At 58.3% G+C, this 21,088-nt stretch overlaps 2 protein-coding genes across 7 annotated transcripts in view; one reads left to right on the top strand and one right to left on the bottom strand.

The window, feature by feature from the left end:
* The window catches only part of LOC133248405 (uncharacterized), a 59,034-nt gene extending 38,657 nt beyond the window's left edge, over positions 1 to 20,377 (bottom strand). Inside the window, exons 1-3 of one of the 3 annotated variants that reach the window (XM_061418574.1) lie at positions 19,513 to 20,377; positions 2,307 to 2,379; positions 1,153 to 1,680 (exon numbers count right to left, since the gene is read on the bottom strand). In XM_061418574.1, coding sequence (XP_061274558.1) covers positions 1,618 to 1,680; positions 2,307 to 2,379; positions 19,513 to 20,255 — 879 coding nt within the window. In that variant the 5' untranslated portion in view covers positions 20,256 to 20,377 and the 3' untranslated portion in view covers positions 1,153 to 1,617. Of the gene's footprint in view, positions 1 to 1,152; positions 1,681 to 2,306; positions 2,380 to 19,512 lie in introns of those variants that run through there. The other 2 variants (XM_061418573.1, XM_061418575.1) reach the window with 2 other exon arrangements.
* PDGFB (platelet derived growth factor subunit B) overlaps positions 7,812 to 21,088 on the top strand; it is a 30,146-nt gene continuing 16,869 nt past the window's right edge. Inside the window, exons 1-3 of one of the 4 annotated variants that reach the window (XM_061418577.1) lie at positions 7,812 to 7,871; positions 12,227 to 12,305; positions 14,800 to 18,006. In XM_061418577.1, coding sequence (XP_061274561.1) covers positions 17,944 to 18,006 — 63 coding nt within the window. In that variant the 5' untranslated portion in view covers positions 7,812 to 7,871; positions 12,227 to 12,305; positions 14,800 to 17,943. Of the gene's footprint in view, positions 7,872 to 11,912; positions 12,067 to 12,226; positions 12,306 to 13,872; positions 18,007 to 21,088 lie in introns of those variants that run through there. The other 3 variants (XM_061418576.1, XM_061418579.1, XM_061418580.1) reach the window with 3 other exon arrangements.

Below are 21,088 nucleotides of genomic sequence, written 5' to 3'. Positions count from 1 at the left end.
TTCCCTGGTGGTCCAGTGGCTAAGAATCTGACTACCAGTGCAGCGGATATAGGCTCAGTCCCTGGTCTGGGAAGATTTCACAAGCTATGGATCAACTAAGCCCATGCGCCACAACTACTGAGCTGGAATGCCCTAGAACCCATGCATCACAAGAGAGAAGCCACCGTAATGAGAAGCTTGCACACTGCAAGGAAGGGTAGTCTCCACTCGCCGCAACTAGAGAAAGCCGGAGCCCAGCAATGAAGACCCAGTGCAGCCAAAAATTTAAAAAAAAAACAAAACAAATAGAAGAAAACAACAACAGCAAAACAAAGTTGCTCTTGGCGGGGAGCTCCTGTGACAATGACGGCACACGCGAAAAACGGAGACGTAAGTTATCACTTCCCTGGTGGCTCAGATGGTAAAGCGTCTGCCTGCAATATGGGAGACCCAGGTTTGATCCCTGGGTTGGGAAGATCTCTTGGAGAAGGAAATGGCAACCCACTCCAGTATTCCTGCCTGGAGAATCCCAGGGACGGAGGAGCCTGGTAGGCTACAGTCCATGGGGTTGCAAGGAGTTGGACACGACTGAGCGACTTCACTTCACATCATTAGGAGGTAGAAATTCAATGGAGAAAAGTGAAGCAGGGAGAGGATGGGGAGTTTTGGGGGCACATGGTGGTCAGGGGGGCCTCATTGAGTAGGTGGCATTGGGGGTAAGAGCCGAAGGGGTAAGGGAGTGAGCTAGGCAGACCTCAGGAGGAAAAGCAATCCTAGGCAGAAGGAATCACACGGGCAGTGGCTCTGGGGAAGGGCTGAACTTGATGAGTTTGGAGAAACAGCTGAAGTGGAGTAAAGGAGGGGAAAGTTGGGAGGGTTGAGGTCAGAGAGGTCGTGGAGGCAGGTCATGTAGAGCCTGTGGGTTGCTGTCAAGACTTGAGGGAGATGGGAGCCACAGGAGGGCTCTGAGCAGGTGTCTTGGCTCCATGGGTTCACTCTGGCTGCTGTGCAGACCACAGACTGCAGGGTCCATGGCAGAAGCAGGGAGACCAGTCAGGAGGCTGCTGAGTGGTCCATGCAAGAGGTGATGGGGGGCCCAGATTAGGGTGGTGTGGGTGGAGCGGTGAGAAGCAGCTGGATTTTAGAGTATTTTGAATCATGAGTCCCACAAGATTTACAATGGGTTGTGTTTATTTTTTTTTAATTGAAGGATAATTGCTTTACAAAATTGGTTCCATTTCTGCCATCCATCAACATGAGGGCTGTGTTTTAATTAGCCACATAACCAACCAACCCCACACTTTACGCGGCTTAAAACAACAAGAATCATCTTACTGTTTTTCATAGTTTCTATGGGTCATGAATTTGGAATGGGCTTGGCTAGATGGTCTGGCTTGGGGTCCCTCATGCAGCTGCAGCCAGTGGCTGCAGTCGGCTGGCTGGGCATCTCTCTCCTCCTCCTGTTCTCTCTGGGCTCTTCTACTTGGTCTATGTGGGCTGGTTGGGCTTCCTCCCAGCATGGTGGTGGCTCAGTGCTCCAGAGGTGAGTGTTCTAGGAGAACCAAGTGGAAGCTACATCGCATTTTCTGACCTCGCTCAGAAACCACAGAGCTTTGCGTCTGCAAATTCCAAGGCTCTCTAGATTGGAGGAGGGGGAACACAGAAGGATGTGTCTCTCCATGGGGGGAAGGTCGAGGTTGGCTGTAAGGAGAGCATGTCACAAATTGAAGAAACTGTATTTGCATGCTGTCACTGTACAAGACCAAATCGCTCAGCCTCTTCACGCCTCCGCATCCTCATATGTTAGAGGGAGCATTGGATACCAGCTACATCCTAAGGTTGGGATTCCTTCCACACGCACCACGCCTCTCACAGGGCTGGGCCCAGGAACCAAGACCTACCCTCCCTCCTTCTCACCAAACATGTTGGCTCCACTCTGTGCAGCCTGGAGAGAAGAACCTCTCCGCGGAAAAGATGCAAACAGCAAGGCTTGGAGTGACTGTGCCTCTCTGCGGCTGTTAACTCAGTGCCTTCTGCTTGGGCTGCCCTCCTCCTTGTGTGTGCACAGGTGTGCTTACGTGCACACCCACGGACTCAGGTGCCTCTGAGCGTCTTTCTCTCTCCAGGCAAGCCAGCAACACCCCCTGAACTCCTGCTTCATGACGGTCCCCTCGCCCTCTGGTCAGCTGCTCCAGCAGGAAGCCTTGACTCTGCTGCTATAGCCAAATGCTCACCTGGCCCTGAGGGTTCCTCTCAAGCCCTCCACCTTTCTTCCACCCTTCACCTCCATCCTGCCGGGCCCCTCCACCCTCCTCAGCCCTCCTTACCAGGACCCACGCAACAGCCGGTGTCACCTCCTCCAAGGCAGGCGTGATCACATCACACACCTTATGCGGCATCCTGGAAAGTTCAACATTATCATACTAGAAGGCAAGCCAGTGCTTGCCTGGGGCCAGGGGTGAACGTCACTAAGGAGGGGCTGAAGGAACCTTTAGGATGAGGAATTAATCTCGGTCCTGATGGAGGTGGTGCTTACACCACTGTATACATTTGAGTTTGACAACTGGCGACTTCCATTGTGTGTGCATGACATCTCAGTAGAGCTGACAACAAAACCATCCATCCACGTGCTTGTTGAGCACCTACTGTGTGTCTGGCACTGCTCTAGGCACTGAGGCAGCAGACAAAACAGACCAAATCTTGGTCTTCCCTGGTGGCTCAACGAGTCAGGAATCCGCTTGCAATGCAGGAGGTGTGAGTTCAGTCCTTGGGTGGGGAAGACCCCCTGGAGGAGGAGATGGCAACCCACTCCAGTATTCTTGCCTGAAAAGTCCCATGGACAGAGGAGCCTGGGGGGCTACAGTCCAAAATGTAGCAAAGAGTCGGACACGGCTGAGCGCGCGCACACTCACGAGGGCAGGCAGAAGGCAGACACAGCAACTACGGGGGCTACACCAGGCAGAACTGCTATGGCGACTGTCAAAGCAGCCTCAGGGGTAGGACAGACAGCCCGCGTTGAGGACGGCAGTGACCTGTGTCCCTCTCCAGCACCCTCTCCCAGACGTCGCCCTTTGAGGCTGCTCCCCAGTGGCCAGGGGCGGGGCTAGACTGTGGGAGTGGGGTCCCAGTAGGAGGAGATGCCAGCAGGAAGATACACACGTGTCCCTCTCAGCTCTGCCACGCATGTGGTTAGAGCTGATGTGAATCAAGCACGTCCTCTCTCAATTTTTATCTCAATCTTCCCAAGAACTCTTTGAGACATGTACTGTCTTGATTCCATTTTAGATGGGGACTAAGCAGGTAGTTGCCCCACCTAAAGTCTGAGCCTGATCACGGAGAGCGGGGATCTGCAGCCAGGCTGTCTGGCTTGGCGTCTGTGGCTTTTCACCCAGACCAGTGGGCCCTGGGAACAACTGTTTTCAGTCTCTCCTGCCCATCCAGAGGCCCTGCGACCCATGCATCTGCAGCACCTCAGAGCTCACAATCGTCTCCCCGCCTGAGATGGGAGGAGGGTCGGTTAATTACCCCCGTTTTGCAGAAGAGGAAACCAAGGGAGAAACGTGGTTCTGGGTCTCTCTCAAGGTCACCTGGGGGTTGATGGTGTGACCAGACCTCGAGTCCCTGACTTCTGATCTGTTGGCCTTGCCCTGCCCTCCAGGAGTGTTGCTGCCAGTCACTCCCAGTTCATGTCCTCCTGCTGAACAAACTCGGGAATTTTCTGGAGAGCTAGGAGCAGAGCGAGGGGTGAGGGGTCAGTGATGGATCAAAGGCATGGGGCGGGCAGGGGAGCCTTTCCGAGGACGCAGAGAGGGCTCTGGGGTGGGACAGGGATCGGAGCCAGTCCCCTGTGAGGAGCCAGATGTCCTGGGTTCCACAGGGAACCCAAGAATAGCAGCTGTGCCTCATCTAGGCCTGTCTGGTGGGGGTGGCTCATCCCAGCCTGGGTGGGGAACAGGGACTGTGAAGGACTCTGGAATCCGGACCCCCGAGGGAGAGCAGGGTCAAGGCCAGGGGCGAGAGGAACCCGAGCAGTCCCTGTGCCCCTGTCTGTGCGAGGGCCGTGTCCTCTTGGCACCTGTCTGGGGGTGAGGAGTGCTGGCCCAGGAAGTGTGGCTTCCAGCCCATCCTTGCTCTCTGTCCTCTGCAGGAGGCCGTGCCCGGCCAGGCATTGTTTGCGGGTATAAAAATAAAGGCCTCTTGGCCTGGGCCCTGCTGGCAGAGGGAAGGAGGGGGCAGCCCTGGCCCAGGCCTGAAGGGCATCTGGCTGGAAAAGGAGCCTCACCCAGCTCCACCACCAGCAAAGCTGGGCATGTGGGGGGTCCCCAGAGAATCTCCGGGCATGTGGGGGGTCCCCAGAGAATCTCCAGCCCCTTGGCTTCTCTTGCCACAAGAGGCACAGGAGCGTGTGCGGGTGTCTGGGTGCTGGCTGCCTTCTCCCCACTCCAGTCACTCAAGTCTGTCTCTGACCTTCACCAGAGGCTTCCAACAACCTGAGCCCACTGGGGTATACCAGATTCCCCAAGACTCTCTTTCCCCTACCCGCTGGTAACAGTGACAGCCATAGCTCGGTAACCTGGTGGGGGAAGGCACCGCTATGGTTTATTACCATTGGATAAGTAAGGCAATCGAGGCTCAGAGAGTTTAGTAACTTGGAAAAGGCCACACAGCTGGTCAGTGGAGGAGCCAGGGCTCAACTGAGTTCTGTCTGACTCCTGAGCCAGGACCCTAACCAGGGACCGCACTGCCCCTTGCCGCTCCCGAGCTCCACCTCTCCTGGTCTCTGGTCCCGTCACAGCAGAGAAGCTTCCTAGTTCCCCACAGTGGCCAGGGAATGCGGGGATAGGGCAGCTGATCAGGAGCGGGGAGCTGGGGGGGGATCCAACAGACAAGGAGCGCTGGAGGGTGCCAGGCACTGGAAGTGGGGTGAAATAAAAGTCACTCAGTCGCGTCTGACTCTTTGCAACCCCATGGACTGTACAGTCCATGGAATTCTCCAGGCCAGAATACTGAAGTGCGTAGCCTTTCTCTTCTCCAGGGAATCTTCCCCACCCAGGGATGGAACCCAGGTCTCCCGCTTTGCAGGCAGATTCTTTACCAGCTGAGCCACAAGGGAAGTCCAGGAGTTGGGTGGTGGGTTCCTTATTACATTCTCACACGAAGTCCTTGTGCAGGGGGAATCATGTCTATTTTGCAGATGAGGAAACCAAGGCCCAGAAAGTCTACCGCTGTCAAGATAAGATTTGAACCCAGATCAGTTTCTGTCCAAAGTGCTGTTCCTCGATCCTGGTCTAATAGGAATCTCACAGAGCATGGTCTCCCCTCACCCCCAGCTGGGATTCAGGGTAAAGCTAGGGGATGTGGGCTTGGAGGGAAGAGTGGGATGCGGGCGCCGTTCCTAGGAAACCAGCTTCCTTGCTCCTGGAGGGATGGTGAGTAGAGAGTCAGAGGGTCAGCAGTTCACAGAAGCTAGGGGTTGGAGGGCAGCTCCAATGTGGGATGTCCCCTACCTGGGAAGCGGCAGGCAGGGCCCAGCCCTCCCCTGGCTCCCGGCAGACAGCTCCCCATTCCAGACAAGATCCGGTGATCCCCCATCCGCCCCCGTGGCCCCCACCGAGGTTGGCACGCTGTTGCTGGCACCGGAAAGTGACATTCCAGAGGCCCCCCCACAACTCCCTGCCAACCCCAGATTCTTGGCAGAGCAGGAGAGCGGGGGCTTCTGGGAGGGGAGAGGGTTGTGGTGGGAGGGGCCTGGCCATCCCCCAGGGACCGTACATCTCCAGTTGGCTCACCTCTACCCCAACTGGATCCTGGGTACGGCCCACGGTTCAGCCTACAGACTGGGAGAGCCGGGCTGAGGGCAGCATCTCAGACAAGATGCTCTCTTTAGGTGTCAAAGTCCCTCTTACTAACTCCTATAAAAGGTTTTCCAGGCAGAGCGCCAACGTGCTGTGTGACCTTGGGCAAGGCAGATACCCTCTCTGGGCCTCAGAGACCCACGAAGACTGAAGCAGGTGAATCTCGAAGATGTCCTCTAGCAAATGGTTTTTATTATGCCGAGATGCTACAGCTCCAACATCCTCTCTGGTCTCTCTGCCCTCCCCCTCTACACAGCAACCATAATTCTCTTAAATCTTCGAGTCAGGCACGTGACTCCCTCGCTCATCACCCGGGGGGAGGGGACCGCCTCTCGCACGGGAATGTCACCCCGCTTCTTCCTCACATAGCCCCTGCCACCTCCTGATCCCACCCCTCCCCACCCCACCCCTCCTGGGATGGTCTCCTGGCCTCCTGACAGCCCCAGCCTGACAACCTGACCAGTTTCTTCCCTCCAGGCCATCTGCCACCCTTGCCTCTCCTCTGGCCTGGGGGGCTTGGCCCCACCCAGATCTTCAAATAGTTCATTCTGATCATCCAAGACTCAGTTCAAATGTCACCTCTCGAGAGGCCTTCCCTGGCCCATTTCTCTGAACCAGGGCCCTCCGGTCACGTTTCATGAGCCCATCTCTTTGATTTCTTTTCCGTCATAACATGTGTCATGACAGAAAGGATCTTCGTCATTTATTGTTTACTCCGTTGATTCTTGTTCTTCCTCTGATCTGTTTACTCCAGGAGGGCAGGGTTACCTCCTCTTCCACACTGGGCCCAGCACAGAGCACACATTCAACATACCTTTTTTTTTTTGGCCATGCCCCACAGCATGGTGGATCTTAGTTCCCAGACCAGGGATTGAACACGTGCCCCCTGCATTGCAATCTCAGAGTCTTAACCACTGGACCACCAGGGAAGCCCCATCAATACATCTTTTTTGAATGGATGATGATGAAACTCTGTGTTTCTTCCAATATGTCCAGGCCTCTGGGTTGTCAATGGGAGCTTCTTCCCTGGGTGCTCACTGCTCTCTCCCTCCGTGGTGGACTTCCCCGGCTCAGGCTGGTGGTAAATTCCTGGGGACTCAGCCCTAGGCAAAGCAGCCTGAGGGGGAAGGAGGGAGGGAGGAAGAGAAGGAGGGTGGAGGAAGAGAAGGAGGAAGGAAGGACTTATGATCCCTGGTCTCAAGGCATCTCATTCCCGAACAGCAAGAGCACAGCGCTGGACCTGGAAACCCCCTCGGTCTAGCTGCTGGGGCAAGCGGTTCCGGGGTGACCTCATCGCCTTGAAAGGAGGGCAGCAGGGGCAGGAAGCAGAGGACGCATCAGATGGGCTAAATTTAGAGCGTTTGATTCAGCCCAGGCAGGACAATATTCCTGGAGTCCCCATTGTTTGTGACGGGCCAGAGGGCAGGCGGTCCACTGAATGGCTGGGTCTGAGCCATGCCAAGCTGTCTGGGCCTGCAGGGGTGGGGGGCGGTGGTGGGGTGGCCCCCGGCCTGCTGGAGGAGAAGCCAGGCCAAGAGTCAGCAGGGCAGAGCTGGGGTGAGGGGTGGCGGTGGTGGGGGTGCTGGGGGTGCTACCCTTGGGATTAAGGCCAAAGGTAAGAAGGAGGGGGCCTCACAGATGAGAAGAGGAGGCTCTGGGTGGCCCTGATCATAGCCGTTCAGCTGTGTGATGCTCTTCACAGCCAAGACACCATCGGTCCTCCCCACAGCTCTGCCATTTTCTAGTCAGGGGTGGGGCTCAGATCTAAGGCATGAGTTGCTGACCACCACGCAGACGGCTCAGGTCCTGACTCCCATCCTGGATCCACAGCAATCAGCTGTGCCCCAGCCCGCACCCTCCCACCAGGACAAGTACTGTGTGCCTTCGCTCCAGCGTGGCCCTCTCCCCAGCGGGCCAGGCAGCCACAGGGCTCCGCCTGCGCGCAGGCTCCAGAACCTGTTGCCATGGCAACATGGGGTCCAGGCCTGCCCTGCTCTGGAGAGGAGCCTGAAGCTGAGGACTTCCTTGGGTGAGCAGGTGTGTGTTGGGGCGGGGGGTGGCCACGGCTAGGGCTGCCTTCTGACCCTCATCTGCCAGAACCCGGGACTGAGCCAGCAGCCTGGCCAGGCTGCCCCGGACTGGTCACACTGGCTAAGCCGGGATCCTTGAGGGTGTCCTGTTTCTGCACCCACGCCTCATGTCCACCCCGAGGTCAGGCAGCCAGAGGAGGAGGACGGGGACTGTCCTTGGTTCAGAGCCACCCTGGTGGGGGAAGGTTCAGTAGGCCAAGTGCCCAGGAGCCTTGGGCTCCTGTCTAAGCCCCCATCGCCCACCCTGCACATCCCCTGGAGGCCCAGGAAACTCCTTGGGCCACCTGCCTTGGAGATGGGGGAAGGGGGACCAGAAGTTCCAGCAGACCTGCTCTTCCAGCTGACTGGGACAGGAGAAGGGAGAGGACCCCAGGTTTCAATGCTCAGAATGGCCCCTGGCCTCCGTCCTCTTCCCAGCTCAGGGAGGACCCCGGGAATGAAGTCCACCCAGCCCACCCTGCCCCACGTTCCAAATGGGTGAGCTGAGGGTCTGAGCTAGGAGGAGGCTTGTCTGAGACCATGCAGGGGAGAGCAGCTTCCCCCATCCTCCTGAGCTCTGCCCACTGCGGGTCTCCAGGCACCAGCTCTACTGCCGGCAGCCCAATGCCCTGCCCGGAGTGGCGGCCCAAGGCTGTTCACTGCTTCTCTTGATTTCACATCATGACTCATGTTATCATGTTCTCAGGAGCTGAGTAACCACCTGAGTTATTTATACCCTGGCTAAGCAGGCTTCCTTCCCTCCTCCCAGAACCCAGGCTGGGAGGACGAGTGGGGGTGGGGAGGAATCTGGGAGGGGGACGTGGACTGGGAAAAGGCAGCTGAGGTCCCCCTCCCCCAACCATATCCCCTCCCTTAGGGTACCACCCCCATAGAGCGCCCAAAAATAGCGGTGCCTGTCCCAGCACAACAGGATGGGCCTGGATCTATGGCATCGATTTATAGGTATTATGATGGTTTGGGGAGGGGGGAATTCCTTTCCCGAGCGAGTCACCCGTCTGGAAAAATAAAGAAGGAAAAAGCTGAAATTTTTTCCTTCCATCAAAACAGGAAGGAGCTGGGAGAGGTGGGGGATGGACGGAGAGATGAAGGGTGGAGGCCGAGATGCACCCTCCACCCTGTGGTGGTCTTCTGGGAGGGGAGATCCCGGCCGGGCACCTGCACACAGGGCCCCAGGGGCGCTAGGAATGGCGCCGCGTCTCCCCTGTGTGGGCCATCCCTGCTGCCCCAGGCATTTTTGTCCTCTCTGACCCCCGGGCCCATGTGCCTTCATGGACATAGCACACAGATGCTGATATGCACAAGACCCGTGTCCCTCTGGTCCCCTCTCACACCCGAGTCAGATGCCCATCCCCGCAACCCCCTCCAAATCCCACGGGAGAAAAGGTCTTCCTCTGGGTGAATGGGACTTGGGGAAGGGTCTGCCTTTCTGACCTTTGCTTTTCCCTCCCCTTGCGGACTGCCCTGGAAGTCCTGTGAGTTCAGTTCAGATCTGGCTTCGCTCCAACTCCAAGGGGCAGGGCGAGCTAAGGGAAGTCAATTTCCCTCTCTGAGCCTCAGTTTTCTCATCTGTAAGGAGGGTATGGTCTTCTCCGTGGTGCCTCCCTCTGGGGCAAATTTCTGGGACCAAGTTTTCCAAGTCAGGGGACTGATAACCACAGCCCCCGTTTACTCGGCATGCTCTCGGTGCTAAGCACCTACATCCAGTCACTAGATTAACCCCCCTGACCAAATAAGGTATGTTCCAGAATCACCCTCATCTATGGCCCAGAGGGCAGGGACCACCTGAGGGCCACACGGCTGGGATGTGGTGGAGGTTGGTTGTGAACTCTGGGTTCCTCAGCATGGTTCATATCCAAGGAAAATGAAGGAGCGCCCCAAAGAGGAGGGGGAGGAGGGGAGGGGGAGGGGGGAGGAGTGGGGACAGGGGGAGAAGGAGGAGGGGGTGGGGAGGAAGGGGGGAGGGGGAGGGGGAGGGTAAGAGGAGCAAGGTGGCCCAGCTTCCCTGGGTCTCACGTTCCCACTGGGTCCATCAATGACAACCCCGTGGCTACAGCAGGGATGTGCCCGGTGACAGGCAGCCTTATGCCCGCTGCGTGGTGGTTACTATTAAGACGATTAGTCACTCCCGCCGGGCTGCCCTCTGTTTGCTTGTTGACTTATATAAGCACCACCCGAGGGTGTTTGCACAGTTGTCTCGGTCTTTCTGTCTTTCGCCTGCCTGCCTCAGCCTGTAAGCCCCTCAAGGGCAGGGGGCTCCAGAGAGGTGAGCTGACAGTGCAACTCCCGATTCTCTATGAGGACAACTCCCAGGCACCACACAGGCCACGTCGGCACACACTCCCCACCGTCAGGTTGTGTCGGGATCCCACTCCACAGGTGAACACGCTGAGATCTTGCACTGCTCTCCTCCATGCCCAGCACCAGATTGGCCCAGGACGGCCACCCCAGCAGGTCCAGCCCTGAAGCCCAATGCACTGGATGACATCTGACTTGGCTGCCTCCTGATCATGTGAATTAGGGAAGTCACGTGATCTCTCCAGGACTCAGTTTTCCTGTCTGTAGAATGGGGATAATACACTTTGCTCTCCCTGGATTGTCAGGTGGTTCAGGGATTGAGCCATGAAATCACAATGTTGGAGCCTTCTGGACCCATGCTTTAGAGCAGGGATCCTCAGACTGTGCACACAGCTCACCAGGGTCTTTCCAAAATGCAGATTCTCACTCAGCAAGTCTAGGGTTGGCCTGGCACTGTGCATTCCTGACAAGCTCCCGAGGATATGGCCGCTGGTTTGTGAGGTGGGCCACACTGCGGGAGGTAATGGTGCAGAGCTAGACCTCGATGCAAACTGAGCAAGTATGTGGTGCCAGGCTCTTTCGTATCGTTTCTGCTGTCCAATCCTCAGAGCAGCCCTGCAAGGCAAGTGTGGCTATCTCAGTGTCCAGATGAGGAAAGTGAGGCTCAGAGAGGCCAATGCCCTGCCCAAGGACACACAGCTAGTAACTGGCACCCACTGCAGGGTCTCAAAGGCAGACCTGCAGGGCTTACCTAGCAGGGTCCTTGTCCATCAATCTTGAGTATTGAAGCCACATCAGACCTTCTCCCAAAGGGGCACTTCCTAATGGCAGTAGGGGGAGATGGGGTGTGGGTGGGTGAGCTGAGGCAGAGAGACAGGACGACCAGGACTGGACCACGTATACCTCCCATGCACATTTCCTTTCTCGAAGCCTCTAGGGTCCACTGCCCAGTACGTGGCAGCATCATTCATGACAGCGTGACGTTTCTTTAGCCAGGGGTCCAGACCAATGCCCACCAGAGGGCCCTCCCTAGAGAGCTGTGGAGCTGGGCCAAAATCTGAGGGTGACTGAGGGTGGGGCCCAGGTGGGCTGGGCACTTACATGTCTTCCTCTTTGCCTGGCCTGGCAGATGGGTGTAGACATCCAGAGAGTGATTCTGGCCCCGGCTGCCCAGGTTCAAATCCCAGTCCTGCCCTTCCTCATCCCTGCCCTTGTGGAACTGCACCAAATCTTGGTGTTCCCATCTGTAAAATGAGGTGATCATGGCTCCTCTCTTGGGGCTTAACTAAGTCAGTACACCTGAAGGGATTGGAGCAAGCTGCCAAGGAAGTGAGTGCCACGTAGACATTTGTTCTCATGAATGTTGATGAAAAATCTCTGGCTTTTACACTGCAGCTGGCTTCCCATTGACAGGTCCATTATGTTTCCTGCAGTGACAAATATACTCCCCTGGAAAGCTGGTGAGGGTTTGTCTGCTGTTGTAGGTGTACCCCACCCAGGGGGCTGTCTGCTACCTGCCTATCCCATCCTTTCCAGAATTCCTAGTCAAATCTTCGGCACGCAGCGGCCAGGACACCCTGGTTTGGAAAGGGCTGGCTAACCCAGATCGAGAAGGCGGCTTCCCACCCTGGGGTGGTGGGCGGGGCCTGGGGGCCCACTGCCCCCCGCCCTGCCCAGCCTCCTTCATCTGGCTTGTGTAATTTGTTTGCTTTTCTATGTGTAAAATGACATGAAAATCTGGGCAGCTGTGATCCAGGCCACACAGGGAGGCATCATGTATCAGGGTGACAGCAAAAGTGTGGGCATTCAAATTCTGGCACGGTGACTTCCTTGCTGGGTGACACCAGGTAAGCTAGTATCTCTCTCTGACCTTCGGTGCCCCCTTCTCCAGGTATGAAAACTATGATACGAGCACCAGCCCTCTGGGAAGTGGGTAAGGACTCTGCCCGTCGTGTTCGTTTGCTGCTGAAAGGGTGACCTTTGCTGTACTTCTCTCAATGCTGTCAGTTTAGGTAAAGCTCTGGCTCAGGGCGAATGCTCCGGAAGTGAGGCTGTCTCAGTGAGCAGGGTGCTCCAGGACCAGCAGGTGAGCAGCAAAAGGTGCAGTGAGAGCAGACCAGGTGCCAGACGGGACTTGTCTCCCAGTCTGTCTGGCCCGGGTTCCCTCACCCTGGGGGGCTTTACTCCATTTCCAGCCAGCTTCCAGGACAGGTACATCAGAGCTGCCCGTCCAAACATCCTCTTCCTTGTCTGGAGACTGGAGGAGCTAAAAATGCATTGCCTTGGCCCTGGGAAAACAAACACGACGCTTCCCTTGCCTTTGTCTACAGGACACGAGGTCCAAGGCTGCGAAGGCAGTGTGGTGGCTGCTCCAGGCTTCCCTAGGCCTGCGGGGGCAGGGGCAGGGGGTCGGGTATCTGTCTGTCTGCCTTCTTGGGGTCTCTCCTGCCTCCCTCACCGCCTCAATGGCCTGAGCCTCAACCAGGGTGGGAGGTGTCTAACAGGACACATGCTGTGGCCTCCCCAGCTGTGGGCTGCTAGCCCTGCCTCTGGAGTTCACCGGTGGGTGTGTGTGTGCACACACATGTGCAGCTTAGAGTGCTAATAACGCACACAGGGACAACTGATGACACTGCTGGACCGCCTGCTCCTGCTCTCAACACTCAAGATGTCTTAACTCATTTGACTCTGTGAGGCAATTACGATCATCATTCACGTTTTACAGATGAGGAAACCAAGGCTCGGAGAAGTGGGATGACTCGTTGAAGGTGACGAGCTAATACGTGGTAAAGTGGGGCTTTGAACCCAGGCAGTTTTTGCTGGGAGCCTTGTCCGCTGCCCTTGCTAAGCCTCAGTTTCCTCGTCTGTGAAATGAGCACGCACAATGTAACACTTCCCTCTCCAGGTGATCGTGGGGGCAAGGCAACGGCAAAGGCCTTGCCATCAGGGAGGCAGGGGACTGGCCAGTGAGGGGGTCTGGGGGAGCCGATGGCAGCTACAGGGTGCAGGGGCAGAGGACACACTTGGCCATCACTCAGCTCGGGCTGGGGTCTCAGGCCATTTGTGGGCTGGTCTTGGACCGTCCCCAGCTTGACGCTCCAGTTCCTCTTCCATCAAGCTGGGAAAAGCTAACTTGCCTGGCAGAGGTACTTCCAGGGCTCCCTCTGCAGAGCAGGAATACCCAGGACACACCGTTCCCATCCTTCTGGACTTGAGGGCACCTGAGGGTGGGCTTGAATCCAACTCCTCCCCCAGCCCCTGGTCCCCACTCCCATGGTATGAGATGCTTTCAATGGACGAGGGTTTAGCTTGCTCTAAACACAGTCCCCAAAGCCCCTAGCTTTGGGCAGGCCCCCTCCAGCACCTATTTGAGGGCTTCGGCTGCTCAGTTTTCCACTTGGGTCAGACCTATTTGGGGTGAGGGGGAATGAGAATTACGGGAGTGTGGCCTCCACCTATCATAATTCACTCCCAGCCCTCCTGGAAAGCCTGGTTCCTCAGCGGTCCCAGTGCCAAAGATGGGCTGGGTTCTTCAAGGGGGTGCCCCTCAGATATCTTGTGCACCTCAGTTTAGAGGCTCATGTTCCAAGCTCCCTCCCCAACTTTTTCCACCCTTCAGATGGAAGCAACAGGCCAGGAAGAAACAGGTAAGATGTTGACTCATTTATTTGTTTCTTCAACAGATATTTATTGAGCAACTACTGTACAGCAGGAGCTGAAATGGGTGTAGTCTAGTGCCAGACCCATAAAAGGGCAACGACAATGCCATGGGGCAGGGGGGGTTCCCTGGTGGCTCAGATGGTCAAGAGTCTGCCTGCAACACAGGAAACCTGGGTTCAATCCCTGGGACGGGAAGATCCCTGGAGAAGGAAATGGCTACCCGCTCCAGTACTCTTGCCCGGAGAATCCCATGGACAGAGGAGACTGGTGGGCTACAGTCCATGGGGTCGCAAAGAGTCAGACATAACTAAGTGACTAACACATCCACTTTCAATACTATGGGGGACATGCTGTGGGAACCCAGAGTAAGCACCAAGCCTGAGGGCTTCCTGGAGGAGGTGTTGGTTAAGCCCAGCCTATCAAGAGAAAAAGTAGGAGGTGTTCGTCCCCCTCCCTGCCACGCCCATATTGATATGGTGCTTGCTGCAGGAAAGGGCTCTGCTCAGCATGGCATTCAGGTCCATGTGCCATGTGGTCCCTGCTGCCTCTGCTGTGGTCCCCGTCTTGCCACTTCTAACCAGTGTGCAAAGGCATCTTAGGTTGGAATGATTTATGCCTCCCTAACTCAAGAGGCTGGCGGTCCCAGAGTGCCAGGGCTGGCTCTCCTTCCCGATTCCATTCCCGAGTGTTTCACACAGGGCCTGCATGCAGTGGGTGCCCAACGATGCTGCTCCCAGTAGCCTTCTCCCATCACATCCCCCTTCTGAGGCTGAGCTGTGTGCGCTCCCTTTGTGCTCCTACAGCACTCTGTATTTAAGTCAAAACTCATATTGGTACAGCACTCTCAGTTGGCAAGGTGCTTTTTCAGGGGTTTGTGTGTTTGATTTGGTGTGTTTTGTTTGGTGTTTGTGTGTTTAAAGCTCATCAAAGCCCTGTGTAAGAAGTGCCGTTGCGGTCATCGCCATCACCTGCCGGGACACGGCACAGCGTGGTGGTTTAAGCAAACGTGTGAGCGCAGCAGCCGGATGACCTGAATTCAAGTCCTGACTCCACAGCTATGTGACCTTGAACTCTGTGGTTATGTGACCTTGCTTCACTGACTCCATTTACAAGACAGAAGCAAACATATCTCACTGGAGCACTGAAGATCATATGCAGAGTAATAAGAACACTACCAGCCATAAGGACACCTCAGTCATAACGGTAGCTATTGTCAATTATAAAGAAGGATACAGAAGGTCAAGGTCAAGGTCACCTAGCTGTCCAGTGGAGCAGGGTTTTATCTCTAAGTCTGCAGACTTCAAATCTTGGGTTTGGGGATTATCTTCCCATCTTCCCCGCCCCATCCCCCTTGTCACCCTGTCTCCTAATTTATCTGTTCGTGCCTCTGTCTGTCCTTCCACATGGGGCTCTTCCAGAGCAGTATCAGCACCAAGCCGTCTCCCCAGTGCCTGGACGGTGCCTGGCCACAGGGGACTGTGTTGAAGGAATGACGCATTCCATGTACCAGGCATCCTGTTCTGTGCTTCCACATGGATTATCTGTGCCTCCAGACCACTCTATGAAGTAGATAACAATTCTTCTACAACTGTCTTCAGCTCCAATAAAGCACTTATTGGTCTGGATATATGTGAATACTTGTGAATTCATCACACCCAGCCAAGACGACAAATGTTTTCACTCTCCCCCTCCAAAAATGTCCCATGCTTCTTGGAAATCCTTCCCTCCCTCCAATTGTAGATTTCTCTCCAGTTTCGAGATAGGGAAGGAAATCGAGGGACTGAGAAGTTAGACTTTCCAGAGACACTTGGTCAGCAAGTGGCCACGCCAGTATTTGAACCAAGATGACCCGTCCGCGGCCAAGCTGCCTTGGCGGTAATGGGAAGAGGGTGGGAGTGTGTGGCGGTCTGTAGAGACACCCCCCCCCGGGAGGTCCTCCCTCCTCACCGCCCCTGCTCAGGCCCAAGAAGACAATCTAGGAAGAGATGGTCGGTGTGTCTCTCAGAAGGGTGTGTGCACATGAGAGGAGCAGGCTGCCACCCCCATAGGGATGTTTGGGTACAAAGGGCAGACGACAAAGACAGCACAAGGAGACCAGATAAAGGTGTCCTCAAGCCAGGAGCCGGGTGATGCGGTGGGCCTGCGGGCCTCATGGTGGGTGCTGGGCTCCGCGTGTGAGCGTGTGACTCTGTGACTGTGACCGTGTGACTGCTGAAGGCAGGGACATAGCAGCTCCAGGAGCTGGGGGGGCGGAAGGCGTTAACCGTATGAATGCTGGCGTGGGGTGGGGGTGGGGGGACCCGGCCTCCAACCTGGGGGCTGAGGGAGGTAGTAAACATCAGGGTGATTGGAGGAGCATGATGGCGGCCCTACAAGGATGCTGCAGGGTTGTGGGGTTTGTGTGACTTTGCAGTTCAACATTTTCAAATTCAGCCAATGCCGGCAGCGCCTGTTGTGTGCCAGGCAACCGGCTAGGAGGAGATGAGCGTATCAGGCTTTTGGCTGCATGGTTCGGGCTGCAGGGTTTGTGTGATCACCTTGTGGCTGGTTTGGGGCTGGGTGCTTTTTGCCCTCTCCAGGCATTAAGTCCTCACAGTCCACCCACCCCACTTTGAGGCGAGATGGAGGAGCACAGAGAGGAAGTGACTTGCCCAAGGTGACCCAGCTACTCAGCGCCAGGCAGGATTGCAGAGCCTGAGTGCTTCAGCACCACGCCTGGGCTAGGGCCGCAAACCTCCAGTCTTGGAGGTGCCGCCTTGGAATCCTGCAAGCCAGCGGCTTGGGAGACACCCTGGCCCCCAACCACGTGGGCTAGAAACCAGGCCACAGACACTGCTGAGGGGCCCAGCGTTTGATGGTCCCTAGTTCTCCCTTGCCAGGGACCGGATTCCTGGGCAGAGGGGCGGCGGGGCTTTCGGAGACCCCTAAGTTCCCCCTCCTCGCCTCAGGCCCTCCTGGAGCCTTCCCCACCCTCCCGTTACTGACTCTCGGCCAGAAGAGGAAAAGCTGTCTCCACCCACCTCTCGCACTCTCCCGTCTCCTTTATAAAGGCCGGAACAGCTGAAAGGGTGGCAACTTCTCCTCCTGCCTCCCCGTGCGCCCGCAGCCTCCCCCGCTGCCTCCCCGAGGGCTCCCCTCTGGCCGCCAGCGCCCATCTTTCATTCCCCAGATAGAGATATTTTGCGCGCACACACAGACACACACGCGCAAAAAGGGGAAAAAAAAAAAAAGACAACCCACCCTCCAGCCTCGTTGCAAAGAGAAAGCCGGAGCAGCCGCAGCTCGCAGCCCGCAGAGGACGTCCAGAGCGGCGAGAGGGCGTGCAGACGGACCGACAGACTCGCGCCGCGTCCACCTGTCTGCCGGGCGCGGCCCAGGGCGCAGCGGACACGCCGCGCGCGCGGAGCAGCCGTGCCCGCCGCCCGGGCCCCGCGCCAGGGCGCACACGCTCCGGCCCCCCCCACCCGGCCCGGGCGGGAGTTTGCACCTCTCCCTGCCCGGGTACTCGAGCCGCCGCTGCAGAACCAACTTTGGAAAAAGTTTTTTTGGGGAGACTTTGGCTTTGAGGTGCCCAGCTTTGCACTTTCCGACTTCAGGGACCTTTCCAGAAAATGTTGCAAAAAAGCTAAGCCGGCGGGCAGCGGAAAACGCCTTTAGCCGGCGGAGTGAAGACAACCATCGACTGCCGTGTTCTTTTTCCTCTTGGAGGTTGGAGTCCCCTGGGCGCCCCCACACGGCTAGACGCCTCGGCTGGTTCGCGACGCAGCCCCCCGGCCGTGGATGCTCGCTCGGGCTCGGGATCCGCCCAGGTAGCGGCCTCGGACCCTGGTCCCGCGCCCAGGCCCTCCCCAACCCCCCAACGACGGAGCCCGGGCTGGGGGCGGCGGCGCCCGGGGGCCATGCGGGTGAGCCGTGGCGGCGGCTGCAGCGGCCTGAGCGCCTGATTGCCGCAGACCCGAGCAGAGCCCACCTCCCTCCCCAGCCCCCGCCCCCCACCCTGGCCGCGGGGGCGGCGCGCTCGGTCCACGCGTCCGGGGCCCCGCGGGGCCGGGCCCGGAGTCGGCATGAATCGCTGCTGGGCGCTCTTCCTGTCTCTCTGCTGCTACCTGCGTCTGGTCAGCGCCGAGGTGAGTTGCGACGGCGGCTGGGGCTGCTTCGCTTCATTCATTACCCCATCCCTGCCTCCCGATCGCCCCCTCCTTTCGCTGCAGTGAACTTTGGACCCGTGGGCTTGGCGGCGGGCGTGAGGTGACCTCCGAGGGCTGCGACGCGAGGTCCGGGGGGTGCTAGGCTCTAAGGGGAGGGGGCAGCCGTGGCTTTCTTTTCCCTGGGGGGATCTCAGATCTCCGATCTTTTAAGCGTCATGGGAGGAGGTGTGTGTGGTCCTGTCCCCCACCCCTCCAGGAACCCGAGAATAAGCCCCTTCCTAGCCCAAGCAAGAGGGGTGGGGTGCTGCCTAGGCAGCAGGCAGCGCGTCCTCGCGAGCCCACTTCGGTTAAGCTTAGGTCCTGCCCAGGACCCGGCTTGCCCGGGAGGTGAGAGCTCGCGCACCGGCGGCAGCCACGCCAAGCTTCGGCGGGGGTCTGCGAACTACCCCGGCTCCTCCTCTCGGTCGGGGCGGGTGCCCACCGGGCCGTGCAGGTCTTGCCCGGCCCCAGAGTGCAGTGCCGGAGCCGCTTGCAGTCTTGGGCGCGGTGGGTGCAGAGAGAGGTTTGGGGCACCTGGCCTGAGGGGCGGAATAGGGGCTCGTAGGGAATCCAGCCCCGGCGGCGGTGTGTGCCTGAGGCCGCGCCATACCTGCGCCCGCACCCTGCGAGAGGACGCACCTCTCTTCCCCCGATCGCAGGGTGCGGAACACGCCGCCTCGAAAAGCCCCGCAGCAAGGAAGCTGGGATAGGGAAACGTCTGCGGGAGCTATCAGATCGTACGGGTCCCCCGCACCCCTCCCAGCCTCACGTAGCAGTGAGTTGGCAAGTCTACCCGGAATCCAGGTGGGAAAGGGGGCGGGGCAGGGAGGAGGCGCGAGGTGCCGGGGAGGAGAGGGCGACGGGCCGCGCGCCGCGCCTGGGTCCCGTCCCGCCAACGCTCGGCCGCGGCCGGGAACCCGCACCTCGCCCGCTCCCGGGGGGAGGACCGGCCGCTCTCGGCCTCCGACGAGGCGCAGGAAGGAGGCGGCGGCGGCGAAGGGGTTAAGGTGAAGAGCTCCGAGGCCGCGGCCGGGCCTTGGGCCGCCGCCAGCGCAGGTTGTTTTGACCACGGAGGAGCCGTCGCCGTCTCCTTTTGTTCTCGGGGCTCCTCGAGGGCCGCCGGCCGCCCGCCCTGGGGCCCCGCCCTTCCGCGGCCACCCGCCCCCCCCATCCCCGGCGGCCAGCACCCGGGAGGGAGGACACGGGGCTCGGCCCGACCGCCTGCAGGCCCCTCCCGACGTCCCCTCCTCTCCGCTCCCGCAGCCCCCCGGGCCGCGGCCAGCTGTTGGGGAGGGGGGCGCCGGCCGGCCCCAGCTGCCGCCTTGCCTCGCCGCGGGGCCTGGGGGGCTGGGCCCGGTGCCAGGGCGTCCTGGGAACGGCGGCAGCGCCCCCGCCTCTGCTCTCCGCAGCCCACCCCGCCCGGCCCCCCGACTCGCGCTCACTCACCCCACGCATGCACACTCTTGGCCGGAGGCGATGCTGCGCTCCGGCGGGCGGGCGGGTGCGCAGAGCGACGGGCACGCACTACCGCGGCCGGGTCGCGCGCCCGCCGCCGCCGCCACGCCCGTGCACACGCGGGGCACACGCGCGCGCACCGCATACACACGTACGCACGGCCCCCGAACACGCAGCTTCAGCACACGTGCGCGCACACCCACGCACGCACACAGGCACGCAGGGCTCGTACACCCACCCTGTACCAGGTTCCCACCCCCGCGCAACAGGTGGCCCTGGAACCTGGTCACCTCTGCAGCCACCCCATTTCCTTCCTGGGTCCGATGAGGGGATGGAAACAGGAACCCTCCCGTCAGGTCCTGGCTCCACAGCACGCGCTGGTTTTTGCCCGACGCCCCTCGAGCATGACCCCTCTGTAGTTGCTTTTTCAAACCATCCTCAGGTGGCCGAAAAAGATGTTGGTGTGACTGGGAGCGCTGTGATGTCCAGAGCACTTCTCCCTTCACATAGGCCCGGCTTTGACCCTCCATCCAAGACTGAGGGCCCTGAACCCCTGAGGGGGTTTCCCACCTCTGCCGGCTCAGTCGTCTTTCCCTCCCCAGCCGGCTCTGTCGTCTTTCCCTCCCCAGCCGGCTCTGGGGAGGCTGGGTGACAGCTGGAAAAGGCCTCTCCAGGCCTGCCCTTTCCATTTCCAGCTTCATCCAGCACCTCCTCCTCCTGTTCCACAACTCCATGGGGGTGTGTGCTTGGTGCGGAGGCTCTGGCCAGGAAGCTGGTGCCTCTCTCCTCACTTGAATCACAGCATCCTTGAACGTGGTCTTCAGGAACTCACGGTTGTGTCGTGCTTTGCAGTTTATGAAGCACTTTCCTGCAGAGCCTGCGTAAGCCTCAGGAGGCTCTGAGGGAGGAGACCTAAAGGGAAAAGGGAAAACCTAGTGACATGGGAGCCAATCCAGGAGGGCTTCCTGGTGGAGGTGGCCTTGCGGTTGGTCCTGTCCGCTGTATGCCAGCAGTTGGGAAGGAAGGGTAGGGAGCTCTGAGGTGGGGCCTGGTTGAGGGTCGGCTGAAGTCCATAAGGTCTCATCTCCATTAGCTGAGCTGGCTTCCGGGAGGGTGACACTCATTGTCATGTGATGCCTCTGGCCTCAGCACCCTTCTGCCGAGAAGAAGTAAAGGGCCCACAGACCTTCATCACCCAGCTTCTTTCTTATTTGCTAATGGCCTTACTTAGTGGGAGACTGACTTGCTGGAATCTCCCAACCCTAGAAGTGTCTGCAAGCTTAGGATCAAACAGAATTTGAAGGCTCTGGTCCAAGACCCGAACTGTGTGTGTGTGTGTAAGAGAGAGAGAGAGATTGATTCAGCAGAAGTAGTAAAGAAATACTTGCCATGGGCCTCCTAAGACCCTCTCAGAATCTTCCCTCATCCCCCCCTTCTCCATTGAAGTACCCCTTCTAGTGCAGTTACCTTCATTTTCTGATTTATTTAGTTGTTTCTTACCCATTTTTCCTCACTGGAGTGTAAACTCCACTAGAGAGCTTTTGTCTTGGTCACCACTGTCTCCCCT

The sequence above is a fragment of the Bos javanicus genome, chromosome 5, assembly GCF_032452875.1.
Source record: "Bos javanicus breed banteng chromosome 5, ARS-OSU_banteng_1.0, whole genome shotgun sequence".
Lineage (NCBI taxonomy): Eukaryota > Metazoa > Chordata > Mammalia > Artiodactyla > Bovidae > Bos > Bos javanicus.
Note: the sequence above shows the minus strand (reverse complement) of the source record. Positions and strands in the feature narration are given on the sequence as shown.